Here is a 19,868-nt window from a genome sequence, read left to right as displayed (position 1 = left end):
CCCACAGCCTTCCAGGACTCCCACCTCCCTGAGGGAAAAGTCCAAGTCCTCCCCGAAGCCCCCAGGGCCCAGCAGGAACCTGCTACCGACCCCTCCCTGCCCTCCCCTCCTCCCTCCCTCCCCTTCTCTCATTCTGCTCCAGTCACACAGGCGTCCTTGCTGTTCCTCCAACATGCCAGGTAGGGCTCTGCCCCAGGACCTTTGCCCACGAGCTGTTTCCTCTGCCCAGAAAATCACCCCAGTCCTCAAGCTCTTCTCATCCTGGCCGGCTCCTCTTCCTACGGGTCTTGGCTCTAACATCACCCCCTCAGAGAGGCCTTCCCTGGCCACTCGGGCCAAAGTTTTCCCCCCTGGGACACCCCCATGTCACTGTTCATTTCTTCTGATAGCCCTTCACTTTCTGAAATTATCTCACTTCTTCCTGTGATGACTCATTCGCTGTCCCCTCTCCTCCGCCTCCGACTGAAAGGAGAGCAAGGGATAGATTGCGACTGCCTTTGCCCCTAGGGCACTCCAGTGCCTGGGACAAACTGGGTACACAGTAGGCGCTCAATAAATGTTCACATGAACGAATGGCCCGTTCACCGCAATCGTCCAGTTATTTGCAGCCAGCTCTCGCCTCCATGATCAGAAACCGTCTGTCCACGAACCCAGCCCACCTCGGCCCACCCTGGAAGCTGGTCTCCCGGGCTCCTCCCCAGGTTTCACTTCAGTGCTGCGGAGGCTCCAGGAAGCTGAGCCCCAACAAAATCTGAGTCAGCGACTAAAATAACTAGTGGTATCTGACGGCCTGGGTGACTCAGCCAGGCCCGCCCTCCGGGGCCCCAGGAAACGGAGGAGAGGGCTTGCAAAGTTAATGTTTGAGCCAGGCTGTTGGGTGGGAGGGGCTAGCAGCTTCCTGGCTCCTCCGGCTGGAGTTCGCCCTTGCGGCGCTCCCTCCCTTGGAAATTACAATTCCTCCACTTCTGACCCGTGTGACCGTGCGGACCCAGATTCACCCCCTTGAGCCTGTTTTCCCTATCTGTAAAATGAGCCCAACAATATAAGCTTCTACTCTGAGGGAGGTCAATTTTGGGGATTAAAATAGGTTCAGGAGCGCCAGGCTGACTCAGTGGGTGGAGCATGTGACCCTTGATCTCAGGGTCCTGAGTTCGAGCCCCACCTTGGGCACAGAGATTACTTTTAAAAATAAAAATAAAATCGAATACGTTTAGATCTTCAAAGCCTGCACAATCCGTAAATGTGAGTGCCCAACAAGTGTTAATTCTATCCTTTCTCAAAGGTCTGTGACCCTGAAAAAAGATTAATCCCCTCCTCTCCAGCTGGCGGTTAATGAGCACTTACACTGCGAGGTTCAGTGTCTCACACAGGATCTGCTGACAACCTTGAAACATCAAACCCACTTCTCAGATGAGAACTCGAGGCTCAGAGAGCCGAAGGCCCTTGCCCAAGATCACATGGTCGGATCTGAGCCCAGCAAGGTGGGGAGTGGGGGACACGACACATCAAGGCAGGAACCTTTGGCAAAAAAAAAAAAGAGGGGCTACAGCAGTAAGTGCTAAATGTCCCCCCGTGTCTTTTCTCTCCATGTTCTCTGGTATTAGAACCAAAACTTTTCGCAAAGCCCACTGCCCAGCAGAAGACTACATTTCCCAAAGTCCCTTGCAGCCGAGGGACCACGTGACTAGGCGCTGGCCAATGAAATGCGAGAAGCTGCGCACGACGTTCGGTCCATGCCTTACACGGGGAGAAGCGAGCTCCTCCCTCCTGGTTCCCTTTTTGGGAACAGTTGAAGTCTCCCAGAGGAGAACGGCACCGCAGAAACGTTCAATAAATATTTATTATAGTTAAAACACGGTACCCACATCCCCCAGCCCACTCCCCCCACCACCACCCAGGTGAGAATTTGTAAATGCCACATCCAATTCTGGCCACCCTGCGCGCCAGGAAGTCGTCAGGGCCCATTTCGCAGTTTCCGGAGAGCGGCCGATGACGTCACGCTCCTCTGCCCCCCCGCCCCCCGGAAACGGTGGGGGGCGTCCCCAAGGTCCGGGTCCTCGGGCCCAGCCACCCCGTCACTCTGCTCCTTGCGTTTTGTCCTCGGGCGCCTGGGTCCCTCTCTGGTTCCACATGTGGTTGTTGAGGCCCAGCTGCACCATCTGGGCGTGGTGGATGATGAGGGGCTGCAGCCCGGGGCTCTGAGGGGGCGCCGGGCCGGCCTGCGGGAAGGCGGGGGGCGGCGGGAAGGCGGCCGCGGGCGAGCCGGCCGGCCACGGAGGCTCAGGTGGCGGCTGATGGCCCGGCCAGGAGGGAAAGGGCGGGGGGGCGCCCAGAGGCCCCGGGCCCCTGGGGGGCACCTGAGTCCCAAGTGGCATGTGGCTCCCGAAGGCCACCCGGAGCGTCTCCATCTGCGCCTGCCAGGACAAGCAGCTCTGGACGTAGGCCGAGTAGGCGGCGTTCAGTGCCGCTACCTGCTGCTGCTCGCCCTCCAGGCGCCGGCGCTGCTCTTGCAGGGCCCGCACGTCCTGTTCCTTCCTCCAGTGGGCCTTGCGGGCTCGTAGTGTCTGCGGCTTGAAGGTGTTGGTCACCCTCCTGGCGAAGATCCGGGAGTGCTCGTCCAGCCACACCAGGCCGATGAGCAGGCTGGACGTGTGGGGGCTGAGCTGGGCCTGGGAGCTCTCCAGGGGCAGGAAGGGGATCACGCAGTCTTGCCACCCGGGCCGCGTGAGGCTGCTCATCAGCGAATGGCCCGCCTGGTGCTGGCCCAGGTGGCAGTCGAAATTGGGGGTGAGCAGCAGGATGGTGAAGGCCGAGTGTTCGATGGCGTCTTGAAGGCAGCGCAGCTCGCCCCGCCCGGGCACCTGGAAATCCTCACAGAAGGTGGCCCCATCAGGGACCCCCAGGGCCTCGAGCCTCTCCCGGACTCGTAGGGCAATGTGTTCATCCGCCGCAACGTGCAGGATCACAAAGTTATAGAATTTCTGCTCTGACTCCAACTCGGGAGAAGGGGGGCACGGGCTGGAGGAGGCCAGACCAGTGGAAGAAGAGGTCGATGATGAAGGGCAGGGAGGGGACGTCCTTAGGGCTGAAGGCGCAGGTGGGCATGAGCTGGCCACCTGGGAAGCCGTATCTTCTACAGGAAGTGGGAGTGGGGGCTGGTCCTTGTCAGGGCAAGTGTTTCTGGAGGGCAAGGAGAGAGATTTGGGGGCTGCCAATGCTTCTGTGCACTCCACCGGGTAGTAGGTGTTGATTTCCAGAGCTTTGGGGGAGTCGGGCTGGCCAGGGCTTGCATCTGGGACCAGCTCAGTAAGCCTAGGGGCTGAACTGTTTGGTAGCATCCGGGAGCTGGCAGTCTTCCCCGATGAGGGGCTGGCAGTCTCCCCCGATGGGGGACCCGCAGCCTCCCGCGATGGGGGACCGGCAGCCTCCTCCGATGAGGGGCTGGCAGTCTCCCCCGATGGGGGACCGGCAGCCTCCCCCAATGGGGGGCTGGCACTCTCCCCGGATGAGGGGCTAACCACCTCTCCTGATGAGGGGCTGACAGTCTCCCCCAGTGGGGGGCTGGCAGTCTCCATCGATGGGGGGCTGACAGTCTCTTCCGAGGGTGGCCAGCTCACCTCCTCAGGCTCCTGGCAGCCCATGGGGGCAGGCTCGGGCACCGGGCTGGCCTGGGGCTCGTCACACAGCTTGCTGGGCCTGTGGTAGCTGTGGTGATGGCTGAAAAAGGGCATGGTGGGCGACTGGCTGATTTCCAGATTGCTGGCCAGGGAGGCGGGGCTGCCGGTGGATCTCAGGGAACGCCCTCTGCTCCAGCCTGAAAGGTGCTCGATGGGCTGGGGAAGGCTGCGGGTGCCCGAGGGTGACACTGAGGATGGTGGCAGGCAGCCCAGATCAGAGTGAAGGGGCTGGAAGCTCCCTGGGTCCCCGATGATACCCCACCCACAGCAGTCCTGGGCCTCTCCCTGGAGCTCTGCGAGCCGGTGGTCATCCCTGGAGCTGAACGTATGGAGGGCAGCCTGGTAGGCCATGTCCCGCAGAGTGGCCGGGCACAGCTTCTCCTCAGCGAGCAGGTGGAATACCCGGGCAACTGCCCAGGACAAGTCTGGGGGCTCCTCTGGGGCCTCGGCGCTGTCCATGCCGGCCCACTGGCGGGCCACAAGCCGGGCCACCGCATCCGCCTTCAGCGCTTCCAGGGAGATCCTGGCCTCGGTCTCCTGGCCCAGCTTCAGGAGCACCATGGCATGCAGGAGGTCCGCCCCCCGGCAGCCTGGGCGCAGGGTCTTCAGCTTGTGCTTAAGATGCAAGAGCTTGTCCTGGCCTGCAGCACCTAGAATGTCAAAGGCTCTGGAGAGCGACAGGCCCGTGCAGGCCATGGGCATAGGTGAGTGCGGCCGTGGGCAGCAGAAGCACTGGGTGGTGGAGGCATGTTCCACACCACCTGCCTTCCTGCATGCTTGGAGTCCCCTACGTGCTCACCATACCGAGTCTCATGGGGGACACAGCAGTAGACCTGTGAAGCAAGAGAGACACAGTCACCTCCAGAAAGGGGATAGCTCTGGGAGGTGGCCCAGACACCCCCATCTGCCCACTTTCTGGTGCCACCACCACCTATCAGGGTGACCTTGGGAAAGATGTGTCACCTCCCCCCGCCTCCATTTCCTCCTCTGCAAGATGAGGGCAGCCAACACTTGCCTGGTGTCACCCAAGAGGTAGACCCGACTATTTTTCCTGTTTGCATGTGAAAAAAATCATGCCAGAAAAGGGAAGTCACTTGCCCAAAGTCACACAGCCAGTGGGTGACAGAGCTGGGATCTGAACCCGTGAAATCTGGCTCCAGAGGCTGAGTGCCCAACCACAGAACTATACTGCCTATTGGGAATAATAATAAGCTCACTTGTGGGATTGTTTCAGGGAATTGTGCTGCCTTCACATAGGGAAAGTTCTGAGCCTGATGACCAGAAGTCAGTAGGTAGAGGGAACATCCTGGACTCCTGGCAACTCCGGCCCCGGTCGAGCCTTCAGATGAGGCAGCTGCCGGCCAGCAGCTTAACAGCGACCTCGAGAGAGCTTCCAAGCCAGAGCCACCCAGCTCATCTTCCTCCAGATTCCTGACACCCAGGAACTGTATAAGATGATACATGTTTGTGGTTTTTAAACCACGACATCCTGGGGTCATTTACACGGCACAGCTAGCTGCTGCAGGTAGTGATGTTAGCATGAGGAACTAACCATTGCTGAGAGCCAGCTCCAGGCCTGATGGTGCTGCCAAGCCATTTGGAGACTATTCCTTGCTCTCCATGTCTCAACAAATGCCAAGCTGGTTCCTACCTCGGGCTCCTTGCAAGTGCTGTTCCCTCTGCTTGGAGAGCTCCTTCCTCAGACCTTTGCCTGAGGGACGCTAGTCTCATCATTCAGCTCTCAGGCACAATGGCACCATCTCTGCGGCCCTGCACGACCCCGCTGTCCTTCCCAGTCTGTCTCTCCCACGTCACCTTGTTCCCCCCAGCGTGTCACCGGGTGAACTTTTCTTGTGTGTTAGACTTTTTGCATTTGCTGTCTGCCTCCTGGCCACCTGGCACCCATGGATGGGGCTGAGCCTCTCCTAACCCTGCTGGGCTGCTGAACCACAGAGCGGGGACCTAACCTTGTGGGATGAATGAATGAGGCTAGAACTCATATCCTCCCAATGCTGTGCATGAAAAAAACAGGCACAGAAAAAGGCCTTTCGGGGCGCCTGGGTGGCTCAGTCGGTTAAGCGACTGCCTTCAGCTCAGGTCATGATCCCAGGGTCCTGGGATCGAGCCCCGCATCAGGCTCCCTGCTCAGCGGGGAGCCTGCTTCTCCCTCTCTTTCTGCCCTTGCTCATGTGCTCTCTCGCGCGCTCACTCTGTCCCTCAAATGAACAAATAAAATCTTGAAAAAAAAAGGCCTTTCACAAGGGCACACAACAGGATGCTAGGGAGAGTATTCCAAATCCCATAACTGAGGTCACCCGGTGCTCAAAGCACATCATATTCAGACTTAGAAAAACAAAAACACAAACCACCATTTCAGATCCATTCCAGGAGACTGAGAACACTTTATATGCCCTTCAGCTGGGCTGGGACTCCTGTCTGGTCCACCCTAGTGCCCACAATGACACCCCCAGAGCCTAGAGCAGTGCTTCTCAACCAAGAACACCTCTGACCACCAACCACCCCCACCCTTGGCAATGTCTGGGGACATCGATGGTTGTCACGACCACAGGGAAAGGTGTGCCTGGCATCAAGTAGATGGGACCAAGGATGCTGCTCACTCCCCCTCCCCTGAGCAGTACCTAGGACAGCACCCCCGACAGAGAATGATCCAGCCCCAAATATTGCTCAGTGCTGACATTGAGGATCCTGGTCTAGAGCAAAAGCTGACTCATGGATCACAGACCGTGAATCACAGACCTCAGGGCAAAAATGATTCAGGATTTTTTTTTAAAAATCCATTTTGAGTAGATGTGAGTCACTGGGGCACCAGGGCCAAGGTCAAAGATTCCAGGAAGGTCAGATGCATGCCAGAGAGAGCATGGGGAGAGCCGCACTGGGAGCAGAAGTGCAAGGGGGACAGGACTGAGCTGACCCCAGGAGCAGGGCAGAAGAGAAGTGGCCAAGAAGGAGCAGAGGGGGTGGCACTTGGGGGAAGGATGTAGAGAGGCAAGTGGCTGTCTGGCTGTTTCAGAAATAGAAGTGGCCCGAGATGCTGACATGAGGACTTGGTGGGGGGGGTGAAATAGCACAGACCCCCCACCACCACCAAATGCAGCTGACTTCCTCCTGTGGAGGACAGACAACCAACAAATGAGTGACATTCACAGCACATCAGCTGGGAATAAATGTTACGGAGAAACACGAGGAGGGAAGGAGGGTCATGAACCCCAAGAGTCAGGGGTGGGGGTGTTCACAGTTTTAAACAATGTGGTTCAAGAAGGCCTTGATGACAAGAGAGATTTCAACAGGACATACAAATGTGACCCAGAGGGACATCTGAGGGAAGAGAGTTCCAGGCAGAGGGAACAGCATGAGCAAAGGCCCTGGGGCAGGACCAGCCCAGAGTGATGGAGGAGCAGCGAGGATGCCCGCTTGGCTGAGTGAGTGAGGGGAGAGAGGGAGGAGGGGAGGGCAGGGAGGGGACCCGGTGGGTCCTGCAGGGCTGTGTGGGCCATTGGGGGAGGACTTGGGCTTTCACACGGAGGGAGGTGGGACCTGAACATTTTGAACCACCTTAGACCTGTCTAAATGTGGTGGCTGTGACTTATGTGTATTGCCCTGAGGAAAAACAACTCCACGGGACCACATCAGCTAATACTTCAAGAGAAGCCAGAAATGCAGAGTTTCAGGAAACTGCTAAATTTGCCAAGTTGGCAATCAATGCAAATAACTTTTTTTTTTTTAAGATTTTGTTTATTTTTCAACAGAGAGACAGCCAGAGAGGGAACACAAGCAGGGGGAGTGGGAGAGGGAGAAGCAGGCTTCCCGCTGAGCAGGGAGCCCGATGTGGGACTCGATCCCAGGACCCTGGGATCATGACCTGAGCTGAAGGCAGACGCTTAACGACTGAGCCACCCACGTGCCCAATGCAAATAACTTTTTAAAAAAGATTTATTTATTTATTTGAGAGAGAAAGAGAGAGCGCCTGAGCAGGGTGAGGGGCAGAGGGAAAGGAGAGAGAACCTCAAGCAGACTCCACGCTGAGTGCAGAGCCCCACGCGGGGCTTGATCTCACAACCCTGAGATCACAACCTGAGCCGAAACCAAGAGTCAGACGGTCAATCAACTGTGCCACCTAGGTGCCCCTCAAATATTTTTAAGAGACCTTGTGAGCTTAAAAAAAAAGAAGAAAAGAAAGGTGGGCCAATATGCAATCTGTGGAGTAAAAACTCCAAACATATTTGTTGCGTGATAAGTAATGAAGTATGTAAGAAGGAGGAAGGGAAACATTCATTCAAGGAGCAATTTTCCAGCATCTGCCAAGTACTGGGGACCACTGAACATACCAGGATGGAGAAAGAAAACAGAAACAGACTCTTTCCTCTTAGAGCAAACAGTCCAGTGGGCATGATATTTATATATAATATGTACATATAATATATACATAATAGGGCAGTAATGTGGGCATGCGTATCTATAATATATAACCTAGTGGATCCCCTTAATTGAGGACTTACTCTAGGCCACTGGTCTTCTTGCTGTTCTTCAAACTCGCCAGGCACGGTCCTACCTCAGGACCTTTGTACTCCCTGTTCCCGCTGCCTGCAACGCTTTTGCCAGGTAAACCCACAACTCACTCCCTATCCTCCTGCAGGTTTTTTTTTTTTTAATCAAGATTGGCTTGATGATGGGGCACCCGGCTGGCTCTATTAACAGAGCATACGACTCTTGATCTCATGGTCGTGAGTTCAAGCCCCATGTTGGGTGTAGAGATTAGTTAAAATAAATAAATAAATAAACCACAACTGCACATAACTGCCTAGAACAGAGAACAATGACACTCAGGACACTGTGCATCACTGCCTTGGACAGAGGTCACTGGGCTGTTTTCGTATTTTTTGGCCCGCAGCAGTGCATGGCCACTGTCTGTTACTGAGGGGTCGCAGCGGTAACCGTGTCGCCCTCAGGGCTGAAAATATTCACTTTCTGGACCTTTACGGGAAACAGGCTTGATTTTTTCCCCACTCGAAGGGGCAAGCTTGACTAAGATGACACAGCAAGTGACAGTTATTTGGCATCCATGTACGTAACCACACAACCCAAAGCCTCTCTCTCAAGCCCATATAATTACTGTGAAGCATAACGGGCTGTTACTGGCTGAACTGTGTCCCCCTGAAGAATTCACAGTTGGAGCCCTAACCCCCGGGACCTCAGAATGTGACGTGCATTTGGGAATAGTCTTTACAGGGGTGCTGAAGTTAAAATGATATCGTTAGGGTGGATCCTAATCCAGAGTGACTGGTGTCCTTGCAAGAAAAGGAGGGGAGGACACAGACGTGCACGGAGTCATGACCTGTGAGGACACAGCGTCCACACGCCCAGGAGAGACACCTTGGAAGGAACCAAACCTGCCCACGGCTCGATCTCAGACTGCCAGCCTCCTGAGCCCTGAGAAAATACATTTCTGGTGTGTAAGCCGTCCCGTCTGCATTTTAAGGCAGCGACATGTGGCTACTGAGCATTAAAAATGTAGCCACTCCTCCTAAGGAGAAACCGAATTTTAAACTGGGTTCATTTTTAATTAATCGAAACTGAAATTGATAAGCCGAGGCAGCATCAACTATTCTCTCCCTGTTAAACACAGTCTTGTTCTAGAAGGGCCCGATTTCGCTTTGAAACTGATGAAAATACAGCGTGGTAAAATGCACACCAGATTTTGAAGAATTAGCACACACACACACACACAGAAAGATAGGTAAGATACCTCATTAGTAATGTTTTATATCGGTTACACGTTGGCTCTATTGCGATAGATAAAATGTATTGAGAGAATGAACTTGACTTGTTTCACTTTTTCCTTTTGTTAATATAACTGCTAGGAAGTGTAACATAGCATAGGCACCACACTTTATGTTTCTGTTGGGCAGCAAAGAGTTTAGACGTTGGCACCACGACCCAGTAAGGCTGGGATCATCAGCATCTTTGACACAGGAAGTAGCCTAGGGTCACAGAGCTCCTAAGCAGCACGGCTACCTGGGGACCGGGACGCAGGCTAATGCAGGACACACTTAATGCAGGTGCAAGTGAGCAATAAGACTCAGAGACGGCGTATAGCTCCTCCTAGCTATGATGTGAGCTCCCCATCAGCTGTGTAAGGGGATAAAAACGACATTCAAGATCGACTCCTGCACAACCATCAAGTCTTTCTGAAATTAGCAAGGCCGCTACTTGGAATATGGTCTGATATCCCCCTTCAACAGCAACGAGTCCCAGATCAACCGTTCTTTCCACTTCCCGAGGACTCCTGGGAGCAACTGTGTATACAACTTAAAAGGAGAAAAACTCAGATGTGTTGGCATGTGCCCTCCAAATTTTAACAGATAAAAGGCACAGCGGATAAGATGTGCAGAAGTGTAACACCTGGGAGAGCGCAGGGGTGGGGGGGCGCTGGACGCCACGTTCTGTTTCCTGCTGCGTTCGCTTTGAAAATTCATCAAGTTCGACTTTGGATTTGTGTCCTATTCTGAATTCAGGTTATACGTCAATAAATTAAAAGGAAAAAAGTTCAGGGCGCCTGGGTGACTCAGTCGGTTGGAAGTCTGCCTTCAGCTTAGGTCAGGATCCCGGGGATCAATCCTGGCATCGGGCTCTCTGCTCAGCGGGGAGTCTGCTTCTCCCTCTCCCTCTGCCCCTCCCACCCCCAGCTCATACTCTCTTTTGCTCTCTCAAATAAATAAATAAAGTCTTTAAAAAAAATAAAAGGAAAAAAATTCTAAAAGAGTTCTCCAACTCCACCACCCGCAACAATGTAGTCAGCGAGAACATAGCAGTGGCTGTCCTTGTCTGAGGGCCAACGTCCCCCTCATCCATGTGACGCCCACCTGAAATGAGTCACCTCCAGGGCAAGAGAGAGCAGTTGGTAGGCAAAAAATGCCCTTGGGGTTCCAATCTCAGCTCCACCACTCCCAAGCTAGAAGGGCAGGCCATGTGCACACGGGTGCCTCAGTGTTCTCATCTCTGAAATGGGTGCAATGAGAAGCCCTATCTGCTAGCGTCAGCATGGATTGAAGAGGCTCACACACGTACAACCATTGGAGGGGTGCCTGGCACTCCATGGGTGGTCTGTGGGCATGACTCCTGCCCCCTTCCAGCAGCCACCAGACTTGGAGGTCCTCCAGGAAAGGCTCAGGCTGTGAGCCAGCCTCAGAAGCAGCAAGACAGGACCACCCCCGCCTGCATTCCTAGAAAATATCGGAAGCCACACAACCGTTCTCCACCTCCCCACCAACCGGCCTGAGCCCTGACCGTGGCAACACCAGCTTTGCCCGCCTCCCAGGACCGGCCCCCCAGCGTGTTCTCCATCCACCCTGCCCTGCCCAGCTCCCACCCCTACCTGCCACAAACCCGGCTCTCATTCTGCCCCACCCTCCACGGCCTCCAGGGCAGAGTACACCGCGCAGCCCACAGCGTGGATGCCTTGTGACAAAAGTACCAACAGGGGTGGGGGCCTCGCTCTGCCACCTGCCCTCTTGTGGAGCCCACTTATGTCAGTTTCCTCAGAACCGGGAAGTGGCCCTCCCCATGAGCAGGAGCTCAGTATAACAACATAATAATGCATAAGAATAAATAAATAAAACTTGGCAGAACTTATTTTTTTTCTCTTCCTCTTCTTAAAACATTTTTAACCACATCTGGCTCATGCCCATTCCCTCCTCTCCTCCTCTTCCACAGTCTCCAATGTCTCTCCGTGCATCGGGCAAATATTCGTTGAGCACCTACTATGTGCTAAGACCTGTTGTAGGTGCTGTTGCAGCCCAAGATGCACAGATCCCCTGCCCTCGCAGAGCTCATAGTCCAGTTGGGGAAAACCGATAATAGATGAGAGACTGATCCACTGCAGAGAATGAGAAGTTTATGAAGAAAATGAAACAGGGTGTGGTAGTGAGGAGCCAGGGAAAGTCTACTGAGGAGCGAGGGAGGCCTCTGGGAGGAAGCGAATGGGAGCTGAGACCTGAAGGAGGGATGAGAGTGATTCAGGTGAGATCTGGGGAAGAAAGTTTCAGGCAGAAGGAATAGCACGTGCAAAGGTCCTGGGGTAGGACAGGCTGGCATGTGGGAGGAACAATGAGGAGGCCCGTGTGGCTGCAGCAAAGTGAGCGAAGGGGAGAGAGGGACAGGGGGGCAGGTCGTGCGGTGGGCCTTGGGGCCAGCGGGGAGGTGGGGGCCCTGGAGGGCTGTGGGCAGAGGAGGGCGGGGCCTGACTTCGGGGCTCAGGGGCGCCCTCTGGCGGCTGCTTCAGGGAGGACAGACTTGGGAGCAGGGGCAGGAGCCTGGGACCTGGACCCGCTCAGGCAAGCAATGACAGGGGCTGGACCGGGTGGGGATCTCAAGGAAGGTGGGGAATAGTTGGATTTGTGGATAATTTGGAGAAAGGGAGAGGATCATGAGGAGGCAAGGAGGGCACCTTGGCTTTGGTCCCAAATGCTTGATTCAGAAAATGTGGAAAAGCTGGTTTGTGATTAGGAGGGAGAAATCAGAGGTGTCTCAGACATGACTCATTTGATGGGTCCTCCCTGTGGGCCCCTGTCCCCTCCCTGCCCTCACCTCCTCCCAGTCCCCCTTGCTCCCTCCCATCCAACCACACTGCTCCTTAAATACACCACACTGGATCCTGCCTCAGGGCCTTTGCATTGACTGTTCCCTCAGCCTAGGGCACCCGTCCCCAGATGCCTGGCTCCTTTGCCTCCTTTAGGTCTCAGCTCAAATATCACTTCCTCGTCAAGGTCAACCTCGGCCACCTTGCCTAAAACTGAAGCCCATTCCTGCACACTCCTTGCTTTATTTTTCTCCTTCCAACTTCTCCTTACCTGACACTATAGGTTTCCCAACTTACTTTGTTGAGAATGCATCGCTTCCCACCTGAGTCAGCACTGCTAAAACAGGGATATTCATTTATCTTGTTCACAGCTGCATTAATGACTGGCACACAGGTGGCGCTTAATAAATAGTTTGACAGGATCAATCAATGAATGGACAGAACAGCACCTGGCACACAGTAAGCACTCCATAAATGTTTCCTGCTGAATCCTCTCCCCAGCAAGACAAAAAGTCTAATCTGCTCCCACCAGGACTGGCACAGCCTCGAGGCGCCATTCAGTCCTTTTGGCTGATTAAGAAATGTTACAAGACACAGAAGGCAAAACATAGCCAGACTGTCCCTGAAAAATATGCAGGAGACCAAAGGGACATTTGTTCACTACGTGTTTACTGAGCACCTACTATGCAGTGGGCACCGGATGAAGCACATGGCAACCTTGGAAGTTAGGACTATTTTGTGCACATCAGAAAGGGAGGCACAGAGAGGTATAGCCACTTGCCCTGGGTCACACAGGTGGAAAGTAAGGGGGCAGGGATTTAAACCAGGCAGCCTGGCTCCAGGGCCCCAGCTCTTATTCACCAAGTACCGACTCTGTGGGGCCCCTTCCGGTGCCTGGATCTGAGGAATCCTCAAGCCAGGCCAACCGAGAAGCTGCCGGATATCCACTCTCTTCATCGGGCACACATCACCCTGACCATTCACGGGGTTTTGCTTATTGTCTTGACTGAGGACCCTGTGGGGGCACTACTCTGCCCCTGGTTCTTCATAAATGTTTGCTGAAGGATGAATGCGTGCCCCTATTCAGAGGAGGAAACAAGGGCCCAGGCAGGAGCCCCCTGAACCCACCTGCCCACCCCCACAGGCCGGAACCCAAGCCCTGACCTCCAGCTTGCCTGGGCGTCACAGCAGAGCCCCCTCCCCAACCTCCTACTTCAGCCACAGGGAGAGGGAAGAAATGGGAGGGGTGCCCTGAGGATCTCCAGGTCTGAGTGGTGACGGCAGAAGTTCCTAGGCGGGTAGCAACCAACCCCAAGCCCCACCAGAAGCGGTGGAGTTGTGGGGCCTGGAGATTCTCGGATCTCCGCTGCTGGGGGCCCGAGCCCAGGGAAGCACGCTCCTGCCGCGGGAGGGGGGTCCCGGGAGCCCCTGGGAAAAGTGGATTCGGGACCCAGAAGGGGCTGGGGGGAGGGGCGCGCAGACGGGACAGGAAGAACTGGGTGCTGGGACAGAAGAAATCAGAAACCTGTGTGTGTGTGTGTGTGTGTGTGTGTGTGTGTGTCTGGGAAGAAATCAGAAACGTGTGTATGTGTGTGTGTGTGTGTGTAACGGGGGGGCGGGGGGTACTGGAGAGGAATCGGGAGGGTTGGGGAGAGATACCGGATGTTAGGGAGAAATCCGGGATGTCGGAGAGGAATTCTGAGTGTGGGGAAGAATCTGGGGAGTTGGAGGGAAATCGGTGGCGTTCGGAAAGAACTAGGGTGTTGGGGAGGGACCCAGGAGGGTGGGAAGGAATCGGGAGGGTGGGGTGGCCTTCGAGGTGTCGGGAAGGAATTCGGTGTGTTGGGGAGAGATCTGGGGTGTTGGGGAGCAATCCGGCGAGGAGGGTGAGGAGGAATCTGGGTCGGGGAGGACCAGGGCCACCCGGGAGGGCAGCTGAGCGCTGAGGGGGGCACCGAACAAGGGGCGCGAGGGCACCATGAGCGGGGGGTGGGGAGCAGCTGGTCGCGAACCCTAGGGAGGAGCCGCAGCCTCCCCAGCCCAACCCAGCCGGCGCTGGTCCCCTCGCCACCTACCTGGGGTCCCGCTCCATCGATCGTCGGCGCGGGGGCTGGAGGCCGGGAGGCCTGGCGACGGTGCCCGCGGGTGGCTGGGGGCGGAGGGCGCGCGGGCGGCTCCACCCCCGGCCTCCGCCCGCCCCTTCCGCGTCCCGCGGGGAGCGAGGCAGGAAGGTGAGGTCACACTTCCCTCGCGGGACAGGGAAAGTCCCCGGGGCGCCCCGCAGCGCCCCCCTGCGCCACCCTAGGGCTGCCATCTTCGGCGACTTTGGGCACATCCCGCGCGGGCGCTGGGGACCACGAGAGGGACAGAGCCTTGCCCTCGGGGCGCCCGCAGTCTAGGGAGAGAGTAACTACAATTTAAAAATTAGATCATCTCAGCTAGTGATAATGCTCTCCCCGGAATAGAACAGGGGGATAGGGTAATATTGGGGGAGGGCTACCCGAAATCGCCACCCTGGGGGGGTTTGGGGATCCCCAGGTGCCTGGAAGAGGGGCAGCTGAGATGGCATATCTTGATGCTGCAAACATAACATTTAAGAATTCATAAGGGACCCTAACCTTTTGGGGGTCCTGAACCCAGTGCACACATGTCCATTGGTCATAGTTAAGATGTGGGACCACCATACTTTTAGGGACCCACGAAAATGTTTTCATTTCTTTTCAAATCAGAAAGAAAATAATGAATATGGTTCATCCTGGATTATATTAGTCTTTATACCAACATGGTTGTAAATATAATTTTTATTCGTTTATTTATTTTAATGGACAAGGGCCTATGAAAGTCGTAATGCCTTTGACGGGGTTTCTTTTTCAGTTTGGAGAAGCTCAGAGCGTCTTCTCAAAATACCATCTGTAGATGCGTAAAACAAAATACAAGAAGTTACAAGGAAGTCTTCCTTATGTTGAAATACATCTATTAAAATATTTTTCCAAAACGACTTAGTGGGGCGCCTGGGTGGCTCAGTTGGTTAAGCGGCTGCCTTCGGCTCAGGTCATGATCCTGGAGTCCCTGGATCGAGTCCCGCATCGGGCTCCCTGCTCGGCGGGGAGTCTGCTTCTCCCTCTGACCCTCCTCCCTCTCATGCTCTCTGTCTCTCGTTCTCTCTCTCAAACAAATAGATAAAATCTTAAAAAAAAAAAAACAACAAAAACGACTTAGTGATCCATTATCACTAAATGGATAAACACAATGTGGTCCATCCATACGTGGGAATATCATTCAGCCTTCAAAAGGAAGGAAATCAGTATCTGCTACAACCTGGATGGATCCTGAGGACATCATGCTCAGTGAAATAAGGCAGACACAAAAGGACAAATCCTGTCTGATTCCACTCATAGGAAGTCCCTAGAAGAGTCAAATTCGTAGAAAAAGGAAGTAGATGGTGGGAGCCGGGGGCCGGGGGAGGGGTGGGGAGTTAGTGCTGAATGGGGACAGAGGTTCAGTTTGGGAAGACGGAAAGTTCTGGAAACGGAGGGTGGAGGTGGCTGCACGACAGTGTGAGTGTGCTTGATGCCATGGAGCTGTGCACTTAGAGATGGTTAAAGTGGTAAGTTTCATGTTAAGTATATCTTACCACAAATTTAAAAATTGTGTTTAACACATGTAAGATAATCACTTTAAAATCCTTTTTTTCCTTTTTTTTTTTTTAAGATTTTTATTTATTTATTAGACAGAGAGAGACACAGTGAGAGAGGGAACATGAGCAGGGGGAGTGGGAGAGGGAGAAGCAAGCTTCCCGCAGATCAGGGAGCCCAATGTGGGGCTCGATCCCGGGACCCTGGGGTCATGACCTGAGCCGAAGGCAGACGCTTAACGACTGAGCCAACCAGGCGCCCCTAAAATCCTTTTGAAAGAGAGCTACGCTGAAACAAACAAGGCTTCGGGCTACGCCTTTATATTTTCTACCACCTTAACTGACAAGATCTAATAACCACAGGTGTCTGCCGAATTTCGAGTTGTTTGCAGCAAAGCAATCTAATATGAAAATATCTATGGGTTTCTATTGGGGACAAAGTCACAAGTCCTGCTGGTGCCTTCATTCATAATTGAGGAAATGGCAAGTATCGGTCAGTGAAAATAAAGACGTGATTTTTTCCCCCCATTACTTCATGGATCCCATCATCAGGTTCCCATGAGGTCCACGGACCCCAGGCTGAAGTTCGTGTAAAGAGTCATGAGAGGACGATCAAATGGAAGTTAGATTAATGCTAATTCCTCCCCACCTAGTGTGCCTTACTTAGTGTGTGTCTCTGGTGGGAGAGAAATTTTATTGAGTACCTACTGTGTGCCAGGCACGTCTAGGCTCTGGAGATCCATTGGGGAAGAAGAAAGAAGTGGCCCTACCTTTGGGGCCTCTGCAGCTAGGGAGGGAGAAGGCATTAAGCCCATCTTCCCATGCCTCTTGGGTCCCCCGCCCTTGTCCCACCATCTCCAACTTTTGGAGTTTCATTAGGTACTTGTCCCCACACCAAACACATCTTGGTGGTCATCTGATCCATGTTTTAAAATAGCCCTCCCAGGGGGATTGGAATGTGCCCATTTTATAGGTGAGAATACTGAGGCTCAGAGAAGGTAAGGTGGAGGGGGAATCCAGGCTTCCGGGGGAAACCCTGAGCTGCAGATGAGTAAATCTGACTGCCTGTGATGGTCTCACTAAGCATGGCTGTATTACAACTTACTGAGTCCCCAGTCATTGGACACGCTGCTTGCTTCCACTCTTCCCCGGGAATTTTGTGTGTGTGTGTGTGTGTGTGTTAGACTATATTTAGTTCAAATTTATAAAGTTAAGTCTTACAAACTCAGCAACACAAAGGAAGCAACAGTAAAATATGTATAAAATCTACAACCAAACAAGATTTTCAAAATTTCCCACTGTACAGATTTTCTATTACATTTAGTTGCTTAATAACACACTCATGAATTTCTACTCTCCAATCTCTCTTTTTTTTTTAAAGATTTTATTTATTTATTTATTTGAGAGAGAGAATGAGCTAGAGAGAGCATGAGAGGGGGGAGGGTCAGAGGGAGAAGCAGACTCCCTGCTGAGCTGGGAGCCCGATGCGGGACTCGATCCCGGGACTCCAGGATCATGACCTGAGCCGAAGGCAGTCCCTTAACCAACTGAGCCACCCAGGCGCCCCTCCAGTCTCTTTATATACATAAAGGTATATGTGAATAATGGAAAATCCTAATCCAGACCTACATTTCTTCAAGTTCATATATACCCAATTTGTTTTCTCAGGCAAGCTCAAATATTCCCGTGTCTTTGCAGATGTGGATTCCTGTTCTCGGAAAATCTTGTTTCAGTCATTCAAAGGCAGTCAAAGTTAGAGGTATTGCCAATCTTTGAGTCCTTTCAAAACAGTGAGTAGTTTCAATTTTCTCTGAAGGACAGTCTACAGATCAAAACTTTAACATGTTTTAACATCATCTTCTCTATCTATAAGCAGTTTCCCAGTGAAGTCTTTTACATGGAAATTCAAATGTCTGAGATACTCATTATCTTTAGGGTAAAGAAATGCTTGGCAGACTTTTATCTTTGACCAGTTTATATGGCCCTAATGTCCTTGCGCCTGTGGTGGCTAAAGCATGGAAGCCTTGTAGCCCCTATTTCTTTCAGTGCATATTTACATTTGTAGGATATCCCAGGGTATTTCTTTACTTGGGTAGTTTACAAAATGTTTTATTTTGGATGCTAATGTGGGTAAATCTTCAGTTATAATGCCAAAATTTTGATCCTCTTCATCAAAATTGCCTGTTCTCTTTTTAAAATTATTTCTAAGCTTTTGGAAATATTTGGTATCTCTTAAATATTTTGGAAAATAAAGTGATGACAAGCATGATGACAAATATTATATGTAATATATAAGCATTGAACTTAAACATGTATTTGTACACAATATTCTCAAATCAAAATATTGATTTTGTGTACAAATATCTGAGGGCACATTCTATGGAAATATTGTAAAACATTAAAATTTAGTGATCATCTCCTTATAGAATGCCAAAGGATCTTTTTTTTTTTTTAAGATTTTATTTCTTTATTTGAGAGAGACACACAGCGAGAGAGGGAACACAAGCAGGGGGAGTGGGAGAGGGAGAAGCAGGCTCCCCGCCGAGCAGGGAGCCCGATGCGGGGCTCGATCCCAGGACCCTGGGATCATGACCTGAGCCGAAGGCAGACGCCCAACAACTGAGCCACCCAGGCGCCCCCCAAAGGATATTTATATATGTTCCTCTTATGTTTTGACACAATTTTTTTTTTTTTTAATACCTAAGAAGTCAGCACTTTGGTCTGTGGGGAAAATAGTGAACTACTTATTTGAAAATGCCAATTACAAAGCTATCTCAGGAGGCCAGCACTAAGGTGGTGGTTGTGAACACCGCGCAGGGAATGTCTGAGTGCTGGGTTCAAATCCTCACTCTGACACTTTATAGCTGTGAGGTGGGGCCGAGGGTGAGCCCGCTGAATCGTGCCTCAGTTTCCCTCCCTTGTAACCTGGAGATGCTAACAGCACTCTCTCCAGGGGTTGATGATAGGCTTAGGTGACTTAGCGGACAGCGTTTCTCTAGGATGGCTGTGGAGAAGGGGAACTTCTCAGACTTCTCCTCAGACGTGGAGAATATACATTCTCACTTTTACTAAATACTGCCCGACTGTTCTCCAAATTAGCACTCCCTGGTTACACTCCACCAGAAGTGAACAAAAGGGCTCATTTCCCCCATCACCTCCGCATGTTACTTTCTCTTTCTTAATTTGTATTGAAGGATAAATCAAAGACCCTAAAGAGTGTAAATCTTAACCGGAAGCTCAGCGGACTTTCGCATCCATATATACTCCCTGTAGCCAACATGCAGATTGAGACAGGTATATGTCATTTCCAGCCCCTGGAATGCCCTGAGCCCCGTGGGCAACTCTCTTCTGATTTTTCTCACCATAGCTGAGCCTGTGTTTTGAAATTTCACGGACATGGAATCAGGGTATGGGTTCTCTTGGGTCTGGTTTCTTTTGCTCAATATGGCGCCTGTGAGTTTCACCCATGATGTTGCTCTGGACCTTAAAAAAATGAAACAGCCAGTTATTTTACCAGCAAAACGAGCTAATTCAGGAATAACAGAGGGGTTGCAATTTGGGATGGCAAGACATGGCAAATCATAGCCAAGTCCAGAGAACAAAGGGGAGGAGGAAGCTGGGAGGGACTGCTTTGAAGGAAAGTCCATTCGAGGAAAGGATGACCTCCCATTGAGTTGTGGTGGTTCCTCATTGGCTGAGTGGTGGTGGTTCCTCATTGGCTGAGTGGTGGTGGTTCCCCATTGGTTGAGTGGTGCTGGTTCCTCATTGGCTGGCTGGGCTGTTGCTGGGCAGGAGAAAACCTTGCTCCTGCTGGGGTAGTAAAGTAGGCTTGTTCCTGCCGGGAAGTTCCTGTGTGAGAGCTCCCCCTTTCTGGGTTTTCTGACTCCATTCTAAATGAGGTTTCTCTTTATTAATTTTTTTTAAGGTGTTTTTTTTTTTTTTTAAGATTTTATTTATTTAT

General features: G+C 52.6%; 1 protein-coding gene across 2 annotated transcripts; it reads right to left on the bottom strand.

Annotated features, from left to right (window-relative positions):
• Positions 1-1,861: 1,861 nt before the first annotated feature.
• Positions 1,862-14,431, bottom strand: TICAM1 (toll like receptor adaptor molecule 1). Of its 2 annotated transcripts, XM_044916866.1 has the most exons (3): positions 14,349-14,431; positions 3,577-4,510; positions 1,862-3,336 (listed from the first exon to the last, which is right to left on the bottom strand). In XM_044916866.1, exons 2-3 carry the CDS (start codon positions 4,377-4,379, stop codon positions 2,076-2,078), a joined length of 2,064 nt encoding a protein of 687 aa, XP_044772801.1. In that variant the 5' UTR covers positions 4,380-4,510; positions 14,349-14,431; the 3' UTR covers positions 1,862-2,075. The 2 variants fall into 2 exon arrangements, with proteins under 2 accessions (XP_044772801.1, XP_021560944.1); XM_021705269.1 differs by having other exon boundaries at positions 1,862-4,510.
• Between the last annotated feature and the right edge of the window lie 5,437 nt (positions 14,432-19,868).

The sequence above is a fragment of the Neomonachus schauinslandi genome, chromosome 1 (genome assembly GCF_002201575.2).
Source record: "Neomonachus schauinslandi chromosome 1, ASM220157v2, whole genome shotgun sequence".
NCBI classification, from domain to species: domain Eukaryota; kingdom Metazoa; phylum Chordata; class Mammalia; order Carnivora; family Phocidae; genus Neomonachus; species Neomonachus schauinslandi.
Note: the sequence above shows the minus strand (reverse complement) of the source record. Positions and strands in the feature narration are given on the sequence as shown.

Excerpts from the sequence above, each read along its gene's own strand:
- TICAM1 (XM_021705269.1), bottom strand. The coding sequence starts at position 4,379 with ATGCCCATGGCCTGCACGGGCCTGTCGCTCTCCAGAGCCTTTGACATT.